This window comes from Bos indicus, chromosome 3 (assembly GCF_029378745.1).
Source record: "Bos indicus isolate NIAB-ARS_2022 breed Sahiwal x Tharparkar chromosome 3, NIAB-ARS_B.indTharparkar_mat_pri_1.0, whole genome shotgun sequence".
Classification (NCBI taxonomy): domain Eukaryota; kingdom Metazoa; phylum Chordata; class Mammalia; order Artiodactyla; family Bovidae; genus Bos; species Bos indicus.
Genome location: NC_091762.1, coordinates 78,339,351 through 78,361,114, shown reverse-complemented (window position 1 = coordinate 78,361,114; position 21,764 = coordinate 78,339,351). Strand labels below are relative to the sequence as shown.

The following is a 21,764-nucleotide window of genomic DNA, read 5'->3' as shown; positions in this document are numbered from 1 at the left end:
TCAATTCTTTGGCGCTCAGCCTTCTTCACAGTCCAACTCTCACATCCATACATGACCACAGGAAAAACCATAGCCTTGACTAGACAAAGCTTTGTTGGCAAAATAATGTCTCTGCTTTTGAATATGCTATCTAGGTTGGTCATAACTTTTCTTCCAAGGAGTAAGCGTTTTTTAATTTCATGGCTGCAGTCACCATCTGCTGTCATTTTGGAGCCCAGAAAAATAAAGTCTGACACTGTTTCCATTGTTTCCCCATCTATTTCCCATGAAGTGATGGAACCAGCTGCCATGATCTTCGTTTTCTGAATGTTGAGCTTTAAGCCCACTTTTTCACTCTCCACTTTCACTTTTATCAAGATGCTTTTTAGTTCCTCTTCACTTTCTGCCATAAGGGTGGTGTCATCTGCATATCTGAGGTTATTGATATTTCTCCTGGCAATCTTGATTCCAGCTTGTGTTTCTACCAGTCCAGCATTTCTCATGATGTACTCTGCATATAAGTTAAACAGGGTGACAATATACAGCCTTGACGAACTCCTTTTCCTATTTGGAACCAGTCTGTTGTTCCATGTCCAGTTCTAACTGTTGCTTCCTGACCTGCATACAGATTTCTCAAGAGGCAGGTCAGGTGGTCTGGTATTCCCATCTCTTTCAGAATTTTCCACAGTTTATTGTGATCCACACAGTCAAAGGCTTTGGCATAGTCAATAAAGCAGAAATAGATGTTTTTCTGGAACTCTCTTGCTTTTTTGATGATCCAGAGGATGTTGGCAATTTGATCTCTGGTTCCTCTGCCTTTTCTAAAATCAGGAAGTTCATGGTTCACATATTGCTGAAGCCTGGCTTAGAGAATTTTGAGCATTACTTTACTAGCGTGTGAGATGAGTGCAATTGTGTGGTAGTTTGAGCATTCTTTGGCATTGCCTTTCTTTGCGATTGGAATGAAAACTGACCTTTTCCAGTCCTACAATTCTAAATTTAAAGTCTTTATTTCCTAAGGGAAAAATAATCACTCAAGAGGCAAAAATGCCAGCTGAAATTAAATATCTCTGAAAACTTGCATCTATCCAGGACTAACATGTTAGCTAAGAGGAACTGTAAACTATTCTCTTGGTACAAATTCCTTTCTAAGACACATTAAACAAGATACAGGAAAAATGTGTTAGGGAAAGTGCTAGCATAAAATCATTTTGAAAAATTATCTCTTTTTTTCTATTTGTAGAAGCAATGCAAATCTATTGTAATATGCAACCTAGAAATAAGTATTGTTTACATTTTAGGGGATTTAATACTAGTTTTTTCCTGTACACATATTTTTAAAATGGTTGGTGCTGTGGTGTAAGTACTGTTTTATATCCTGATTTTCTTACTTAATCTACTTTGTTGAGTTTAAAAACCTATTTAATGGGTGCACTTCAGTTTATGGATGTAAACAATATCTAGGTTATTGCATTTTTCCATTATCAATAAACATCTTTGAATAGTTTTGTATATAAATTCTCCTTCTGCCTTTAGGTCTTATTGGATCAAGAGTTGAGCATATTTTAAGATGCTTAATGCAAGTTGCCAAATTGCTTTTCAGTAAATCTTTAATATCAATTGCTTTTTTAAAAAGGCATCCATGAAAACAGTCATTCATTTAAGTTGTTCATGAAATGTTCCTTTATCCTATACTGCACATCAGGCACTTGCTAGATACTCGCCTAACTTCAGTCAGCGAAGGAGACAAAGATCCCTTAATCCTAGAGAAGACAGACAAAGCACAAGTCTAACCAAAAGCACACAGCATTATAAACAAACATATAAATCAAAGCAGTAAGAATTAAACCTCACCACAGAAGTTTGAATTGCTTCATAATGGAAAAAATAAAAAGATAGTTTCTTAATACTTTAATTACCTTGTTTAGTAGTGGAGTTTGGGGCCAAACTTTCCTGGCAATTTATTTATTTATGGAGAAACATCGCTTTTGGCCTTTTGGCTAAGATCAAGTATGAAGAAACACAGCCCAGGCAGTAATCCTCCCTTCATGGAGGAATTTCCTGTTTCTGTGGTCTAAAATTCTTATTTGTGTACCACTAAATAGATTCATCCTTGTAACAATGCGTTTTCAAAATTTTGCCCAGATGGCACGGCAGGACAAATCGTGAAGTAGGTATGGCTTTCCTGCAGACCCTAGCATCCTTCTGTATCACTTTCCCTCTGGATAGCACCTTTCCTTGGCTTTTAAAAACCTGGTCTCCAAAAGAAACCAAATGAAATCATTTTATAGTATAACCAAATTATAATAAGGGTTAAATGACATACTCGCTTTTTCATCCTTAGAGTATTTAGACTTCAATGGAAAACAAAGCCTTACACAGTAGCCCCCCACATATGGATGGGGAATATATTCCAAGACCCCAGTGGAGGCCTGAATCCATGGATAGTGCTGAGCTTTATATATACTATGTTTTTCTCCTGTAAATAAAACATAAAGTTTAATTTCTAAATTAGGCACAGCAAGAGATTAACAACAATAACTAGTAATAAAATAGAACTACAGCAATGTACACATAATATACATTGTGTGAATGTAGTTTCTTTTTCAACTTCAAAATACCTTATTGTGCAAATTTAATGCCTTTTGAGTCTTAACTAAGCACTCATCACACACTCTGGCTGTAACTTGTGCAGTTTGAGGTATGATAGCAAAACTAGCACAAATTTCTTTTTACTTCTTCATAATTTAAAGGACAGAAGATTTATTCTTACCATACAGCCTGGCGTAGAACTATTTTTCTTTCCTTAATAAGTTGAGAACTTTTATCTTTTCACTTAAAGGAAGCACTTTACAGCTTCTTTTCAGCATATCCAAATTTCCAGCATCACTATGCTTGTTCTTTGGGCCCTTATTATGTAAGATAAGAGTCACCTGAAGATAAGCACCAAAATACAGAAAAGTTGTTTTGATAACCAAGATGGCTACTAAATGACTGACAGGCCCAATTCGTGGATCATTCATATCCAGGGTAGGATGGAGCTGGACAATGCAAAATTTCATCACACTACTCAGAATGGTGTACAGTTTAAGATTTAAGAATTCTTTATTTCTGGAATTTTCCATTTAATAGTTTTGGATCCAGCTGACCAGGGTAACAGACTGAGAAAAGCAAAACCATGGATAATCATAAGAGGGGACTAAAAAAGAAAAAATAAATCAACCTCAGAATATACTTTCAGACTTTATGGGACAAATTTCCCTGTATTAGAGACTACTATGTTTCTATCCTGGTATAATAACAAGAGGCTAATTCAGTGGCTGAATCCAGGTGACTTCAGGATAAAACATAATACAGCTAACATTTATTGGATGCTTATTATGTGTCGGGCACTGTGATAAGAATTTTACTCATCACCGCAGCCCTATAAAACTGTTATTCCAATTGTACAGAGGAGGATGAGGCTCAAGGAGATTAAGAAGTTTGCTGAACATTATAAAGCTGGTAAATGGTAGATCTGGGAATGAGGCAGGCTGCAGGATTCCAGCACTCACCCTGTAGTTCTGCTGGTTTCCTTCCTAAGAGACCTCAGAGGGTCCCTTGTCAGCCTCCTCTGGATCACCTAACCAAATCCTCCTCTATACATTAGCTAATATGCCAACGGAGCTTCTTTTAATTCTTTTAATGTTTGTTATGAAATGCAAATACATGAGAGAAGAGGGAGCCATAAGATGCTATCAACTGTTTCCACTTTGGCATGAATACCAGATGTGGAAGCAGGTTTGTGTTAGAGTGAAGAGAATGAATCCATAGGAACCTTGGGATAGGATAGGGCAGTTAGAGACAAGGACAAAGTACAGGAGGAAAAGGTGACCTTGCCCGAGACAAGGCACCACAGGGAAATTCACAGTGTGTTTTTCCAGCTGGAACTTGGTTCAGTAAATGTCTTGAAAGCAGTGCTTCTCTGAGGATCATCATCTGCATTAGAAATGCTTGGGTACCAGTTAAAAATACAATTCCTCAGCATCTATCAAGTGGTATTTCTGCAGCATCTATCAAGTGGTATATCTGCAGCATCTATCAAGTGGTATTTCTGCAGCATCTATCAAGTGTAAAAACCAGTGTTCTGGAGGTTGGATACACCCTGTAAGAGGGAGAAGTGTGTGGACAAAAAGGGTCAGAACTACTTGCCCAAGCCATTGCCTTAGTAACATGGTTTTGGGGGGCAAAAAAGGGTGGATACATGAGAATCTCAGGCCATTCTCTCTAGTATTATTACATCTATCAAGTGTAAAAACCAGTGTTCTGGAGGTTGGATACACCCTGTAAGAGGGAGAAGTGTGTGGACAAAAATGGTCAGAACTACTTGCCCAAGCCATTGCCTTAGTAACATGGTTTTGGGGGGCAAAAAAGGGTGGATACATGAGAATCTCAGGCCATTCTCTCTAGTATTATGGTTCCACCTCTGCCTCCTTTTCCTCCTGCCCACCACTTCCTCAGTCCCTGAGCACCCCAGGATCTCAAGAAGTATAGGATGCAGGACCATGGCTCCAGTGAACCATCATGTTCCAAATTACCCCCTCGGCCTAGACTCTCTCTGCCTCTGGATATGAGGTTTCAGCAGAGGCGCTGAAAACTTCCAGAGGCTGCTGAAACTGGAGCTTCTAGACCACCAACCTGGATAGTCACTGCAACAATTCCTGGAGTCATTAAGCAGTGCAGAAATAGCACCAAAAGGGAAAAGATAGTTTGTGGGCGCAGAAAACCGACACTGAAAATCTGAACATGAATTTCCTAATTTCACTCCTACTGATGTGAAAAAATGTGAGAAGAGCACTTCTAGGCAGGAATGTTTTTCAGTTGTGTTGTAATACAGATCCTTTTGTCATGAAGAAAAGGTACAGGCCCTCTAATCCCTTTAATGACAAGTTAGGGGCCTGAGGGAAGGGCAGTTACCTTTCACAATGACTAATTAACTTGCTTGAATTACAACTTGGCAGTAGAAAAGATTCCCAGAGAAATCATAGTCTTTTTTGTTTGTTTGTTTTTTGGAGGTTCTCCAGAGGAAGGCAAGTATAAGCAAGATATTAAACCACATTGTACTTTGTTCTCACAAAATACCATTGGTTGTATTACCAGTGACTCAAAGATTCTCATTAATTTTTCAGGATTTTAGTGGCTCAAAAAGAAAAAACAAATGTTATACCAATGGAACCAAATATAGGTGATAATAAATATAATGCAAATTAGAAGTGGCACACAGAGTGTACTTTGCAAAAATTCTGTTATTTGTAATTAAGAGATTTCTGATTCATTCATATTAAGATGGATTATAAATTTGTAGGTTTGTGGTTACTAAACTGGGTTAAATATGTATGCTGCTGCTAAGTCGCTTCAGTCGTGTCTGACTCTGTGCGACCCCATAGACGGCAGCCCACCAGGCTTCCCTGTCCCTGGGATTCTCCAGGCAAGAACACTGGAGTGGGTTGCCATTTCCTTCTCCAATGCATGAAAATGAAAAGTGAAAGTGAAGTCACTCAGTCGTGTCCAACTCTAGCAACCCCACGGACTGCAGCCTACCAGGCTCCTCCATCCATGGGATTTTCCAGTCAAAAGTACTGGAGTGGGGTTTTTTGAAATACTGATGATTTTAGATCCTTCATCTGGATTTAATCTTCTTTGGATCCTGTCCCTAGTAAACCACGAGGGTTTTGTAGAATAAAGAACAATCCATAAGAGTTTCACAATCTCTCTGAGGTCTACAATCAAATAATAGAGAATAAAGATTATGCTTCTCCATGAGGAAGTCTTACTCTCCTGTGTTAGTTTCCTATCACTTCTATTAGAAGTTAGAATAAACTCAGTAACTTAAAACAATACTAATGTGTTTTCTAGTAGTTTTGAAGGTGAGTAATCCAAAATAAGCATCACTGCACCAAAACCAAGGTATTGGCAGGACTATGCTCCTTCTGAAGGCACTCAGAGTCAGTTTCAGTGCCTTTTCCAGATTCTAGAGGCTGTCTGCATTTCTTGGCTTGCAGCCCCATTTTTCATCGTCAAAATCAGAGGCATAGCATCTGCCAATCTCTTTCTCGGACTCTGACCCTCCTGTCTCCTTATAAAGACCCTTGAAATTTCACTCCTGAATATAGGATAATCTCCCCATCTCAAATCCCTTTTGCCATATAAAGTAATCTATCCACAAATTCCAGGGATTGGAGCATGGACATCTTTGTGGGGTCGATATTTGTCCTACCATGTCTCCTCACCTAACCACCCACTACCAAAAATTGCAATGTTTACCCACTATAGCATTTTTCATTGTGATTGGGTGTAAGCAAAAGAAATAAAATCTGGTTTTCTGAAGCAGAAAAGGAATTAATTATTGGAACGACAGCTGGAAAGTAGTAGAAAGGCTGGTAAAATGGTCACAGATAGGATCCAAGGGATGGGGGCAGCCAGAAGCCCAGCCAAAATCTCAGCCGGGGAAGACTCCTGTGAGGATTCTGCACTGGGCACTGTGCTCCCTGCCACTGCTTCCCTGAGCCCCAGACACTCCACTGCTGCTGCTGTCACCAGACTCTGGATAGAGCTGCTGCATCTGTATCGGATTCTAAGTGATTTCCTGGAGCCACGTGTGGGTTGGGGAGAAGGGTATCTGATGAGTGAGGCTTAGGTCATCTGCTTGCAGCCACTTGCTGGCTGGGGAGCGGGTGGGATGGGGTAGGGAGAGGGTTTCTCTGCTCCACTGAGGCTACCACAGTAGGAAACCCTACCTGCCTCCTACCTCCTCTAGGATGCCCACAAAGAAGGAGGTCCTGCAGCTGGGCAACTGAAAAATGGCAAATGTCCACTAGACTGTTCAGACTAAGGAACAGGTACATGCTGGGCTTGATAGCCAGGCTGCACCTTTGAAAAATCCTGAACCACTAGGTAAAATTGGAAGCTGCCCATGCTTGTGCCTAGAGTTTGCTACACTTTGATATCAGATCCTCACCTCTGTGAGATCCATGTCACTCAAGAAAATGTCTGGGTGGCTGCCGTTTTTTTTTTTTAACCTTTTCCTTCTCTTATTCTTTCTCTTTAGTGATATGACTGCCATACCCAGATTTCTTACCTTCTTCTCCCTCAACTGTAAGGAATATAAGCATGACGATAATCCCTTGAATATGTCTAGGCACGACCTCCTGTCCTTAATATACGAGGATGACATGGTAACTCATGAAATGATTCATTGTTCGACTTGTTTTTCAAGGCGTGGTAAAGAGTTTATTCTGACGTATCCTTTTCTCTGCCCAGAGCTTCTGGTGACTATTTGATACTTCTGCCTACTGTCTTTTGCTTTGCCATCTGACATGGACTATAGTCAGATCTTTACCCTTGGCCCAAATAATGTTGAATTCCAACCATAAAACTAAACTAGCCTAGGAAGATAGCATGTAAATGCTGTGAAACAGTTGAGATTATTAGAATAAGGAGAATAAAAAGAAATAAATCAAAAGGAGATGCTTATGTTTTAAGACAGACAAGACGGGGAAAAAACCTTCACTAACTTGAAAAACACACCTTTAGTATGACTTCTCTTTCTAAAATACCTAGAAACTTCAGAAGGAAAGGTCTAGAAAGGGCCCTGTGTCAGCTCTGGTCAAAGCTCTAAGACGCAGATCTTGGTTAGTGTGGCTCTAACACCAAGACTGGCAAGGACAAAAATAAAGGTGTCTTAAAAATATCTATGCCCTTTGGCCTAACAATTCCACTTTTAGAAATCTAGCCTTAGGAAATAAGTAGAGATATGAAAAGAAGTCTGATGCATAAAATTTATTTAAAAGCTAATTATAAAATAAGAATTTGGAAACAATCTAAAAGTCCAATAATAGCAATAGCTAATGCTTACTAAGCTTTTAATTTGTATAAGCCATGGTACTAAGCACTTTGTATGAACTATCTCATCAAACCTCACAATGAAGCATTATTATTATTATCCAATTTGACAAATGAAGAAACAGAGTCACAAAGCAGTTAAGTAATTTGCCCAGGGCCATGCAACTCCAGGTGATAGAGCCAGGATTTGAACAGTCAGTCAGTCAGTCAGTTCAGTCGCTCAGTCGTGTCTGACTCTTTGCGACCCAATGAATCGCAGCATGCCAGGCCTCCCTGTCCATCACCAACTCCCGGAGCTCACCCAGACTCACGTCCATCGAGTCAGTGATGCCATCCAGCCATCTCATCCTCTGTCGTCCCCTTCTCCTCCTGCCCCCAATCCCTCCCAGCATCAGAGTCTTTTCCAATGAGTCAACTCTTCACATGAGGTGGCCAAAGTATTGGAGTTTCAGCTTTAGCATCATTCCTTCCAAAGAAATCCCAGGGCTGACCTCCTTCAGAATGGACTGGTTGGATCTCCTTGCAGTCCAAGGGACTCTCAAGAGTCTTCTCCAACACCACAGTTCAAAAGCATCAATTCTTCAGTGCTCAGCCTTCTTCACAGTCCAACTCTCACATCCATACATGACCACAGGAAAAACCATAGCCTTGACTAGACGGACCTTTGTTGGCAAAGATTTGAACAGTTTCATCTAAATCCAAAGCTGTTATTTGAAATCACCAAGCTATACAGTTTCTCAATGGGAGAGTGATAGAATCAACACAGTACAAACATGATGAAATATTTAATTGCCAGTACTATGATGACTGTGAACAAGTTTTAATAAAACTTTTAAATGTTCATGATGTAGTATTGAATAAAAAAACCTAGACACAACATTTAGTAAAGAGCATAATCTCCACTAGGGCATAGACATACACCAAAGACTGTTAACAAATATAAAAAAAATGATTGTTTCTAGTTTTTGAACAAATACAAAATTGTATTTTCTTTTTCATACTCTTCTATGTTTTTCAAGCATCTTGTAGTTAGCATGTGTGTGTGTTACTTGTTCAGTCGTGTCTGACTCTTTGCAACCATGTAGACTGTAGGTCTCCAGGCTCCCCAGTCCATGGAATTTTCTAGGCAAGAATGCTGGAGGCCATTCCCTTCTCCAGGGGATCTTCCTGACGCAGGAATTGAACCTGGGTCTCCTGCATTGCAGGCAGATTCTTTACTTTCTGAGCCACCGTAGCTTGTATAAAATAGTTGGTGTTCAGAAGAAAATAACTCTAGGCTGGAAGAGTCTAAGAATCAGTGCTCAGTGGGTTAGTCCAAACACAGGCCATTGAGGTGGGTCCTGAGCCCTACAAGGCCAGGCAGCTCTAGCACACTGGCCAGCCCCCAGGGACAACGGCTAAGTCTCAGCAGGGAGCTCTGCTTGCTGGGCTGGCTGAGCTGCCCCACCTGCAGCCATCCTGATAGAAGGTGAGATTGTTAATTAATGGGGCCAGCGACCAGCGTAAATCACATGCCAGAACCAGGTAGGAATTTTTACTCTTGGATCTCTGCCTAGGTGACTTTGCACATGTCATTTATCCTTATTATGCCTTTGTTGCTTCATCTTTAAATGAGAACAACAGTATTATCTACCTGATTAGGTTGTTGTAAGGATTAAATGAGAGAAAGCATGTAAAGTCTAGTGCATTATCTGGAACGTAATTAGTACTCAATAAATCATCACTTTAAAAGAATAACAAAACACATTTTGCCCCATGGTAGACGTGGAGGCAAAGGCTGAGGAGACTGGTTTGACATTATCCGTAAGACACAGATGGAATACATTATTGCAAAAGTTAATTCCTTTTGAGTAGATCTGATTAAATTAAGCTGGTATTCAGTGGGCCAAAGAATGCAGTTTTGCTTCCAGTTTTGTCCAAGAATAAGAAACTACATCTTTTTAAAAAAAAATTCTCAACTCCCTATAAACACGTTCCCTTCTGTTAAGACTAACTCTAGTGTCCAATGTCAGTGTGTATAAATTATATAAAAATTTTTACCAAATTAGAGATGATTTGGGGTTTCTGAGTATACTCAAATATGTACTGTGAGAGTAATAAGCATAATTTAATATTCTGCTGCAGAGACAGAATTGTCTCTTTACAGACAATACCACAGACATTAAACAAATAACAAAAATACTGTGAGATTTTTTTCTAGCGTTTTAGGCAATACACTGATCATCAGAGTTGATATAAACAATGTTTTAGTCATGGAAGCTGGATTAAGGGTTAGGACTTTTTTTCCCTTTTATTTTTCTTTTAAAATTATTTTCTCTTTTTACAGTTATTGATTTTATAATGAAAAATATTATGTGTGATTAAAAAAAAATGACCTAGCCACTTGGTGGCAGTATGCTGTGAAGAATATATAGTCTACATGGCTTCATTTTAGTCCCATGCTTAAAAATTTATCATTGACTTGATTTCTTCTCTGACAATTTTGCTTATAAATTGTCTTACTTCAGATACATGATTCTTTATGAAATCACCTCACAATTAAGCACATTTTTTAAATGGCTTCATTACTCTAACCTGGTCAATTTGAAATTATGATAACAAAAGACTCTAAAGGAAGATTATGTTTCTTCTCTATTAGGGCTAATAAAACCCTAGTCTGATATGAAAATTATTTTTACGTGATGCAAATTAATAACTGATGTTTCATTGCCAAATAACCACCTGCAGTTTATGCAACAGAATTATATTAACCTGTGTTTAAAAGCTAGCAACATTGTATATTATTTTTAAATAAAATGCTAATTCAAAAATAATAAAAGTGAGAACAAAATAATCCAGCAACATATGCTATAAACCTGTATTACATTTTAATGTAATATTTTTCTTAAAATTAGATGAATAATCTTGGCTGTTGGCCACTGGTGATGGAACCACACACTCAGGGGAAAAAAGAGATTTACAGAAGCACCAAGGAGCCAGAAAGAGTTTCTGATTTGTCACAATTCAGAGTAGGGCTTCCCAAGTGGCACTAGTGGTAAAGAACCCAGGAGACATAAAAGACGATAGTTTGATCCCTGGGTCGGGAAGATCACCTGGAGGAGGACACTTCAATCTACTCCAGTATTCTTGCCTGGAGAATCCCATGGACACAGGAGCCTGGTGGACTACAGTCCATAGGGTCGCACAGAGTCAGACACGACGGAAGCGACTGAGCATGCAGCATGCACAGTTCAGAGTGAAACATTTCCCTCTTGCTGTGGAGAAGCAAGATAAAAACACAAGAAAGAACTTTTGGCTTTTCTGATGTTTTCATCTCCTAAAATTCCCTACCCATGGTTCTCAGAAAACTCCTCTACAGTTGAGCCTGTGTTTGCAACCAGATCAGCCTTTTATAATCATTTCCAAAGACCCATAGGGACCTTTTTTATCGGAACTCTGTGATATTTTTGTCAAAAAGAGTTGCCCCAGCCACATAGCTTGTCATAAAAGCCTGTAATATCCCTGTAGCAGTTAAGGACATCTCAAGTTGTGATCTCTCCCTGACCCCCACTGTAATTCTTTTAAAAGAAGAATTTGAACACTAAAATCAGAATGACTGAATACACAGGGTTTGCGGCCCTATTGGGGATCCAGAGCTTAGAACCACTTTAAGGAACATCTTCCAACAACTGGGAGAATCGTGTCCTTGAAATCACCTCTGGAAGCTTTTAATTATCAAGAGGGAGGAGGTGGGTGAGGAAGCTCCAGGACTCTTGAGTTCAGACTGAAAATGAGTTAGCTATCAAGAAAGCTAGATGACCCCACCCTGGTCAGAAGCTTTCATTAGCAGTGTTCTGAGAGCCTTTATGAGTAGACAGGGCTGGCCAGGATCCTTGCCAGCAGGGAAGGAGCAGAGGGAAGTCATTAATGGCATTCCACCCTTATGTTATAACTTCAAAGTGTCTGCTAATCAAAACTGGGCTTCTTATATGGAGCCAAGATGCTGTTTGCCAAGAGCATCTTGAAGATCATGCGAAGGCAAAAGTGTCACATCTTGGAGGCGCTTAAGGAAACCTAAACCTTATTGCATCACCTATTGGAAGGAATCAAGTAGAGACCGGTTGTGCATTTTCTTCTGGCTCAGTGAATGAAATAAAGCTCCTTGGTATTTGTTGCCTAGAAGTCTCAGGAAATTAGTGGACACATCTTGAAGTCTTACAAACTCCAGGTATCGTCCTTTGTATGTTTCCTCCTTTGGGATTTATCCAATTTAATAAAAAGAGGAAAAGACACACATACAGAAGGCTTTTACTCCATCTTTGCAGTCTATTAAAGTTAGTGGTTTACTTTATTCATCTCCAAACAAGTAAAAAAACTCTCTTAGGAAACTGGGCAACCTGAGTGCAAAGAATGAAAAGCTTATACTATTTTCTTTTTGTTTAAGTTCCTCAGGTCACAATGAAATCATTCCAACATGATACTCAGAATTCTGGACTTCTAATTGCTTCCATCTTTAAAAAACATCTTACTTCTGGTAAGAAAATACTGCTTAGGTTTGTTGAGTAGTCTTAGCAATCATTCATTTAAATGCTCCATACTGAAAAATCACGTTAGGCATAAGTTCTTGATAGTAAGATATGCCACATGATTTACACTGGAAAATAACCAACAAAAATCTGCTTAAAATTGATTTTAAGGAGTGTTTTAAGTAGATTCTGCCGGCTTTTGCTCTGGGTTAAAAACATGTTCATTTCAATTGGTGCTGGGGCTCAAGACCTCAAAAATTCTTCCTAAAAAATATCATTATTTAAGTGTTTACCTTGTGCTAAAAGTTTCATGTACTTCATCTTTTTCAATCTTCAAAATAACTTCTTGAGGTAAGTGTTATGAGTCTATTTTACAGATGGGAAAACTGGAACTCAGAGACATTGAGGAACTTATTTGAACTAAAATTCAAATCTGATTTTCCAAATCCTAAAGCCTATTGTGCTCCTTCTCTTACACAAACCAGCTGCCATTTTATTTGTTAGTATGACTAGATATTCTCCATTGATAAGCATATCAAAATGTTTTAGGCATAAAAAGATATGAGATCAGGTTGTGGAACATTTATTTCCTTGCACAGAAATATGGCAGGAACAGTATAAAAACTTTTGCAGACAATATTGATGTTCTTTGGATTTTTATTTATTTATTAAAAAACATTCTGTGTTGCCAGGCACATATTCTAAGTCACTATTTTGAGTATTGGGGAATAGGCAGTGAAAAAAATGAACAAAGCCCGTCTTCATGAAGTTTCTTTTCTAGATAGATGAATGTGTGTTGGGAGGAGGTAAACAACAAACAAAACAAGAAAAGTAAGGTGGCAGTAAGCGTTATAAAGACCAAGCAATGTAAGGGTACTCTAAATTTTGTATTATGTGAATCAAGTATGAGCCAAGTGCTTAGGTTCCGTAAAGATCCCTAATTACAGATGCTTACACAGACCAGCACCTTGGTATTGCTGTGGGAACTGTGGAGGCTAGGAACTCATGGCTGCTCTATTAGGTAGACATCATTTTACAGAAGAGGAAACTTGAGCTTTGGCAAGTTCATTATTATGCTCTGAGGTTCCAGAGCTGATAAATGGCAGTATCTAATTGGAACCCAGGTATCTCGGCTTGTACTTTTGGTCACTCTGCTCTACTCCTCACACCCCTTTACCTGATCCCATGTTAACTTAGGATTCTCCATCATCTTCTAGGCTCTAATGTCTGGCAGTCAGTCCTCCCATTAGTGGCTTGAAATTCTCAGCACTAGTATTTTATTCCTAGGAAAACACTAACTCCATACCCCACAGGGACTAGGAGTGAACTAAGCCACATTGACCCCAGCCCACCAGCTGGCTTTAGGAGAGGGGCTGGACAGCCTGGAGACCCCCAAGTGTGTGTTAGGTGCAGCTGGGAAATAACTAGGGTAGGGCTGATTCAGTGCCTGTCATGTAGTAAATATCTGATAAACGTTTGTCAAAGGGAGGAAGGAGGATGAAGGAGACAATACACAGCATGGCTTAGATGTCCCATGTGACAAATCATGTCTCAATTACAGTCTACTTTTGAAAACAGAAAATAAGGTTTTTCATGTACCAGGGAGAAAATGTGGAGAAGGCAATAGCACCCCACTCCAGTACTCTTGCCTGGAAAATCCCATGGACAGAGGAGCCTGGTAGGCTGCAGTCCATGGAGTCACTAAAAGTCGGACATGACTGAGCAACTCCCCTTTCACTTTTCACTTTCATGCATTGGAGAAGGAAATGGCAACCCACTCCCGTGTTCTTGCCTGGGGAATTCCAGGGACGGGGGAGCCTGGTGGGCTGCCGTCTATGGGGTCGCACAGGGTCGGACACAACTGAAGTGACTTAGCAGCAGCAGCAGCAGCGAGAAAATGTGACGGGCCTGGCAGGTAATACATGTTGAATATATTATTTATTTAAAGATTTCAGGTGATTAATTCTACTTCAAAATTCAAAATAAGCCTTGTTTCTAAAATAAAATATCAGTGCAAAATATATGACAATTTGAATTTCTCTCTTGTATATTGCTCTAAGTAGAGTGCCCTTTTTCAGCAGGAAGAAATTCATGAACAGTAAACTTTGAAGAATGGTGACAAACTGTACATAACTTCTGTCTTGTACAAAAGGTTAAACAAACCAAAAAAAACCTCAGTTGTGATTGTGGCCAGCTTTAGCCTCTGTCACAAGCAATTGGGAATTCTCACTTGTGTCAGACAAACCAAATGAGGTTCATCACTACACTTTTTTAAATATAAAATATGCAAGCACAAGCTCATAAAAAATGTCTAACACTGACCACATTTGCCAGAGACTCAATTCCAGAAACCCACTGACCTCAGATCCGTGCAACCCAGTCTTCTCAAACAAAAGATACTGTTGTGCAGTTTGGAATGGCAGTCACTTTACAGCCCGAGGTAAATGTTAATTTTATTTCTTCTTCCTGTTTCCTTTGAGATTAATGACCTTCACTTGGAGCAGAATAGAGAGAACAGTGATTCTGGTATCACATGTTGTTTTTCCATCGTGTCCAACTCTTTGTGACCCCATGGACTGCAGCATTCCAGGCCTCCCTATCCCTCACCGTCTCCAGGAGTCTACTCAAACTCATGTCCATTAAGTCAATGATGCCATCCAGCCTTCTTATCCTCTGTCACCCCCTTCTCCGCCTGCCTTCAATCTTGCCTAACATCAGGGTCTTTTCCAATGAGTCAGTTCTTCACATCACGTAGCCAAGATGGAAATTATAGCTAAAATTATTTTTCTTTCCTTTCAGACAACAGGAAACAAGACATTGGACTTTTATTGGGAATGGTCTTCTTTGCTGTTATGCTGTCAGTTCTATCTTTGATTGGGATATTTAACAGATCGCTTCGAACTGGGTAGGTTTTTGTTGAATTTGTTTTCTCATTTAGACCATATATTTGTACAATCAAAATGTAGTCAACTATGTGATTTATTTTAAAAATTCATCAACACTTTTCCTGAGAAAAAGGCAAAATAAAAGGAACAGTATTTAACGAGTATGCATCCATGCCAAAAAGTGAAAGTGAAAGTCGCTCAGTTGTGTCCAACTCTTTGGGACCCCATGGACTATACAGTCCATGAAATTCTCCAGGCCAGAATATTGGAGTGGGTAGCCTTTCCCTTCTTTAGGGGATCTTCACAACCCACAGATCAAACACAGGTCTTCTGCATTGCAGGCAGGTTCTTTACCAGCTGAGCCACAAAAGAAACCCAAAAATACTGGAGTGGGTAGCCTATCCCTTCTCCAGGGGATCTTCCCCACCCAGGAATCAGACTGGGGTCTCCTGCATTGCAGGTGGATTCTTTACCAACTGAGCATCAGGGAATCTATCCATGCCAAACTCTTTACAAATATTATTCATTTAATCCTTGCAACAACCCTGCCAGAAAAGCTGAGTGACCTATTTTACAGATGATTTAGATGAAGTGTAGAGAGGGTAAGTGCTCAAACCAAGGTCACCAAACACTAAGCCAGGAGTCCAAAGGCAGCTGACATCTCAGCCCATGTTCTTTCTGTCCCTATGCAGTCTTCTCAATGTGCCTCAAGTCTGTCTACTGTGCCTGGATTCTTCACAGTAGTTAAGCTGTAAACTGATTCAAGTTCTACCCAAATAAATCCCAAGTCAGTCTGAAGAAAAGTGTGGCAGTGTCTGAATTCATCACTTTGAACCAATTTTGTTAGTGTTTTAGCAGCCTCATTGCACATTCTCCTTCAGTTCAGCCCCATTTAGCAGCCCCATTTGCCCATTATCCTTCAGTTCAGTTCAGTTCAGTCACTCAGTGGTGTCCAACTATTTGCAACCCCATGCACTGCAGCATGCCAGGCCTCCCTGTCCATCATCAACTTCCAGAGTTTATCAAACTCATGTCCATTGAGTCAATGATGCCATCCAGCCATCTCATCCTCTGTCATCCCCTTCTCCTCCTGCCTTCAATCTTTCCCAGCATCATGGTCTTTTCAAATAAGTCAGCTCTTCGCATCAGGTGGCCAAAGTACTGGAGTTTCAGCTTCAACATCAGACCTTCCAATGAACATTCAGGACTGATTTCCTTTAGCATGGACTGGTTGGATCTCCTTGCAGTCTAAGGGACTCTCAAGAGTCTACTCCAACACCACAGTTCAAAAGCATCAATTTTTTGGCGCTCAGCTTTCTTTATAGTCCAACTCTCACATCCATACATGACCACTGGAAAAACCACACCCTTGACTAGACAGACCTTTGTTGGCAAAGTAATGTCTCTGCTTTTGAATATGCTATCTAGGTTAGTCATAACTTTTCTTCCAAGGAGTAAGTGTCTTTTAATTTCATGGCTGCAATCACCATCTGCAGTGATTTTGGAGCCCAGAAAAATAAAGTCAGCCACTGTTTCCATTGTTTCCCCATCTATTTGCCATGAAGTGATGGGACCGGATGCCATGATCTTAGTTTTCTGAATGTTGAGCTTTAAGCCAACTTTTTCACTCTCCATTTTCACTTTCTTTCATCAAGAGGCTCTTTAGTTCTTCTTCACTTTCTGCCATAAGGGTGGTGTCATCTGCATATGTGAGGTTATTGATATTTATCCCAGAAATCTTGATTCCAGCTGGTGCTTTCTCCAGCTCAGCATTTCTCATGATGTATTGTGCATCTAAGTTAAATAAGCAGGGTGACAATATACAGCCTTGACGAACTCCTTTTCCTATTTGGAACCAGTCTATTGTTCTATGTCCAGTTCTAACTGTTGCTTCCTGACCTGCATACAGATTTCTCAAGAGGCAGGTCAGGTGGTCTGGGATTCCCATCTCTTTCAGAATTTTCCACAGTTTATTGTGATCCACACAGTCAAAGGCTTTGGCATAGTCAATAAAGCAGAAATAGATGTTTTTCTGGAACTCTCTTGCTTTTTCCATGATCCAGCAGATGTTGGCAATTTGATCTCTGGTTCCTCTGCCTTTTCTAAAGCCAGCTTGAACATCTGGAACTTCATGGTTCATATATCGCTGAAGCCTGGCTTGGTGAATTTTGAGCATTACTTTACTAGCGTGTGAGATGAGTGCAATTGTGCAGTAGTTTGCATATTCTTTGGCATTGCCTTTCTTTGGGATTGGAATGAAAACCTTTTCCAGTCCTGTGGCCACTGTTGAGGTTTCCAAATTTGCTGACATATTGAGTGCAGCACTTTCATAGCATCATCTTTCAGGATTTGAAATAGCTCAACTGGAATTCCATCATCTCCACTAGCTTTGTTCATAGTGATGTTTCCTAAGGCCCACTTGACTTCACATTCCAGCATGTCTGGCTCTAGGTGAGTGTGAGTGATCACACCATCATGATTATCTGGGTCGTGAAGATCTTTTTTGTACAGTTCTTCTGTGTATTCTTGCCACCTCTTCTTAATATCTTCTGCTTCTGTTAGGTCCATACCATCTGTCCTTTATTGAGCCCATCTTTGCATGAAATGTTCCCTTGGTATCTTTAATTTTCTTGAAGAGATTTCTAGTCTTTCCCGTTCTATTGTTTTCCTCTATTTCTTTGCATTGATTGCCGAGGAAGGCTTTATCTCTCCTTGCTATTCTTTGAACTCTGCATTCAAATGGGAATATCTTTCCTTTTCTCCTTTGCTTTTCACTTCTCTTCTTTTCACAGCTATTTGAAAGGCCTCCCCAGACAGCCATTTTGCCTTTTTGCATTTCTTTTTCTTGGGGATGGTCTTGATTCCTGTCTCCTGTACAATGTCATGAACCTCCATCCATAGTTCATCAGGCACTCTGTCCATCAGATCTAGTCCCTTAAATCTATTTCTCATTTCCACTGTATAGTCATAAGGGATTTGATTTAGGTCATACCTGAACAGTCTAGTGGTTTTCCCCACTTTCTTCAATTTCAGTCTGAATTTGGCAATAAGGAGTTCATGATCTGAGCCACAGTCACCTCCCAGTCTTGTTTTTGCTGACTGTATAGAGCTTCTCCATCTTTGGCTGCAAAGAATATAATCAATCTGATTTTGGTGTCGACCATCTGATGATGTCCATATGTAGAGTCTTCTCTTGAGTTGTTGGAAGAGGGTGTTTGCTAGGACCAGTTCATTCTCTTGGCAGAATGCTATTAGCCTTTGCCCTGCTTCATTCTGTACTCCAAGGCCAAATTTGCCTGTTACTCCAGGTGTTTCTTGACTTCTTACTTTTGCATTCCAGTCCCCTATAATGAAAAGGACATCTTTTGGGGGTATTAGTTCTAGAAGGCCTTGTAGGTCTTTATAGAACCATTCAACTTCAGCTTCTCCAGCGTTACTGGTTGGGGCATGACTTGGATTATCGTGATATTGAATGAATATTTTTTTCTCACTGTATCAGTATTCTGTATAAAAACTTTACTACAGTATCATGAATTTACCAATTTGTTCTAATTTTAGGTATGCTAAAGGAATATGAAATAGTAAAAGAAACTGAACCATAAAACATTGTATAAATATATGTAAAGAAACTAGTTTTATGCTACAATTCAAGGTCAAGTTGAGCTAGCAAAGTCTGTGCAGCCATTTTGATTGTTAATTAGTTGAAGTTCTTACAGAAGCTGCATAAGCAGATAAGCAAGCCTGATTGTGTGGTGCATTGTTAACATGTAATAATGTGCCAGAGCTCACTGTAGTCTTTTCTAAGCTCCCAACCTAAACACCCAAGACAACCTCTTTGCTCAAATCAGTGTTTACACAAATGTAGAAAGTGCTTTCAACACAGTGGCAGTGCCAAGGGGTAGCTTCGGAGGAAAAGTGGGGTGTTCATAGCTTCTCCCTCTTCTTTCTGTCACACAACCCCAGAGATCCTTAATAAGTACACAAGTGAAGTAAAAACTGGTGTTCTCTCTGTGCCATACAACTGAAAGACAATTTCTCCAGGCTCCTACTCTGACCACATAAGGGAAGTTTGTGGCTACCACTCTCTCTCAACCTTATTTAGAATCATTTCAATTAGAGGAGCACAAATATTATAGTTTTCCTATATGACATTCTCTTCTTTAATATTTCTTTATGGTTATGCTCCCCTTGGAAAGTTTTACATTTATCCCTAAAGTTTTACAAACTTTTCCACACTAACGTCTCCACTTATAATGCTTTGCCATATTTAACGCATGTATAGTTTCACTTCCTGGGTGGTTCTCCCACTTATCTTGAATCTAGCATGAGTGCTTTGGAATGTTCTGACTCCTTGGAGGCAGAGCAATACGGAGAAGAGGACCATCTGAAAAGATCCTGAATCAATTTCCCATATAACTTTTAAAGAGATGGAAATCTTAGTTCCTGCATTGGAAATTTTAACTTTTATTATGTATTCTATTCTAGTTTATTTCCTAATCTCCAAGATGATTGCCTGCACCAGTCCTCCAGTAAGATACTTATCTTAATGTGTCATTTTTTGTTTTTTAGAATTAAAAGAAGAATCTTATTGCTAATACCAAAATGGCTCTATGAAGATATTCCTAATATGGAAAACAGTAAAGTTGTGAAAATCCTTCAGGTAATCAAACACCATTAAGTACAAACTAAATGGCAGCTGAGACCAAGAGCACAGTCCAATAGTTAAAGTAGAATTTCCATTAAAATAAATAAATGTGTGTGCATATTTGCACAACTGTATAAACATATGCAGAAATAAAACTGTACATATTTCAGATCATACTTAAGAGAGATGGGAGAATGGGTTAGGGGAAGAAAAGAGAGATGGAAGAGAGAAGCAATGTTATTCAAAAGATAAAAGTGAAGAACAAGATTGTAAGCCAGGTGCCAGAGCTACTTGGTGGCCAAACAATTGGTAGGTGTCCCCAGAGATCGAAGGGACAGGGAATAAAATCTAAATAGAAGGAGCCTCAGAGACACAAAGGGGCTTCTGTTTTACACGAGTTGGAGAAGCAGGTGGAGCCCAAGGAAGATACTACTTTGCTCCTGAGACCCAGTGGAATTCGAGAAGATGGATGTGAGGAGACTGTGGCAGATGGTGTCACCAGGGGTAGATCAGGTCTCCAGTTCAACAAAGAATAGAAGGTTGTCCTGGGAAGATCCTGAGGCAATAGGGGATCTTGCAGGTTTTGAAGGAGCAGCTGCTGGTTATGGAGGAGAGGGAAGAATCTGCTATGTGTGCTCTTAACTTTCTGGCTCTCTGGCCTGGCTGTCAAGGGGCTCAAAACTCAGTTGATTGGACAGACACATCATCTAAGCATTGAAATGCAGCAACGTAGTATAGTGAAAGAAATGAGACCAAACTTGATGCGAATGTAGAGGAAATATATTAAGAGATGGGAAGGAATTGCTCAGGAGAGACAGAGAACATTCAAAATAGGGAGGCTACATGAGCAAAGGTGCAGAGATGAGAAGAGCTTGCTGGGTGTGGCTTTGTGGAAACATTTGATGTGAGGAGTGGCTGGAATAATGGGGGAATGCAGAGTGGTTGCACAGAGTCAGACATGACTGAAGTGACTAAGCACTGCATGTAGAGTGGATCAGGGCACAGGAGGCCTTATTTTGGAACTCAGACTTCATTTGACCAACCTACAGTTTTCAAGCTTAAATTTATTTTTAGCCTAGGGACCCTCTGTTCAAATGATGTTGAAGTAGACAAGTATTGCAAAACAAGTAAAAGTGGTTCTGTCTGGAGATCTAGTGAGCCCACTAATCAACTCCTTTCAGAGCCCTAGATAAGTCCTTAAGGCAACAGTTCTCAGCCTTGATTGCATTTTAGAATCCTGATTCCCAGGCCACAATCTTTTGAGGGAGACCAGGATCTTTGGGGAGGAGGGCTGATGTAGGGAGACCCAGGTGTCAGCATCTTCAAATTTTCCCATGTGAATCCACTATACAGCCAGTGTTGAGAACACTGTTAAGGGTTTGAAAACCACTGTGAAAAATTAGCATTGTGAGGGGTGGGCAAAGTGTCAAGAAGCAAGAGTCCTCAGTGCTGACTTTGTAGAGGGCTTATAAGGACTGTAATGTGCCTATGGAATATTACAAGGAGCAGGTCACCAGTGGTCCATCCAAGGGTTCAGTTAGAAGTGAATAGAAGATAAAGAAGTGGGGATGGACGTGGAGACATCTTTTGATGAGTGTAGACTAGAAGAGAAGTAAGAAAGGGGCTATGCTGACACATGGTCAAATGCTCTCAGTACTGATGGTACTGATGCAACCTATGTGTAACAATAGCTACAGAGCAGTGTGGACTCAGAATTGTATTTGTACTAAATTGGGTGGGCTTGAAAGGACTAGTATGGGGTGGCAGAGGTAGGGCAAGGATTGAGCAAGCAAGACTATGAAGGGTTGAGGAGGAAAGGCCTACCATGAACAGGAGGAGGGATCCTTGTCACTGGATACTTAAAGGAAA

General features: G+C 40.0%; 1 protein-coding gene across 1 annotated transcript in view; it reads left to right on the top strand.

The window, feature by feature from the left end:
• IL23R (interleukin 23 receptor) overlaps window positions 1–21,764 on the top strand; it is a 76,989-nt gene that overhangs the window by 50,685 nt on the left and 4,540 nt on the right. The window contains exons 8-10 of the mRNA XM_070786350.1: window positions 12,284–12,373; window positions 15,165–15,270; window positions 19,820–19,910. Coding sequence (XP_070642451.1) covers window positions 12,284–12,373; window positions 15,165–15,270; window positions 19,820–19,910 — 287 coding nt within the window. The remainder of the gene's footprint in view (window positions 1–12,283; window positions 12,374–15,164; window positions 15,271–19,819; window positions 19,911–21,764) is intronic.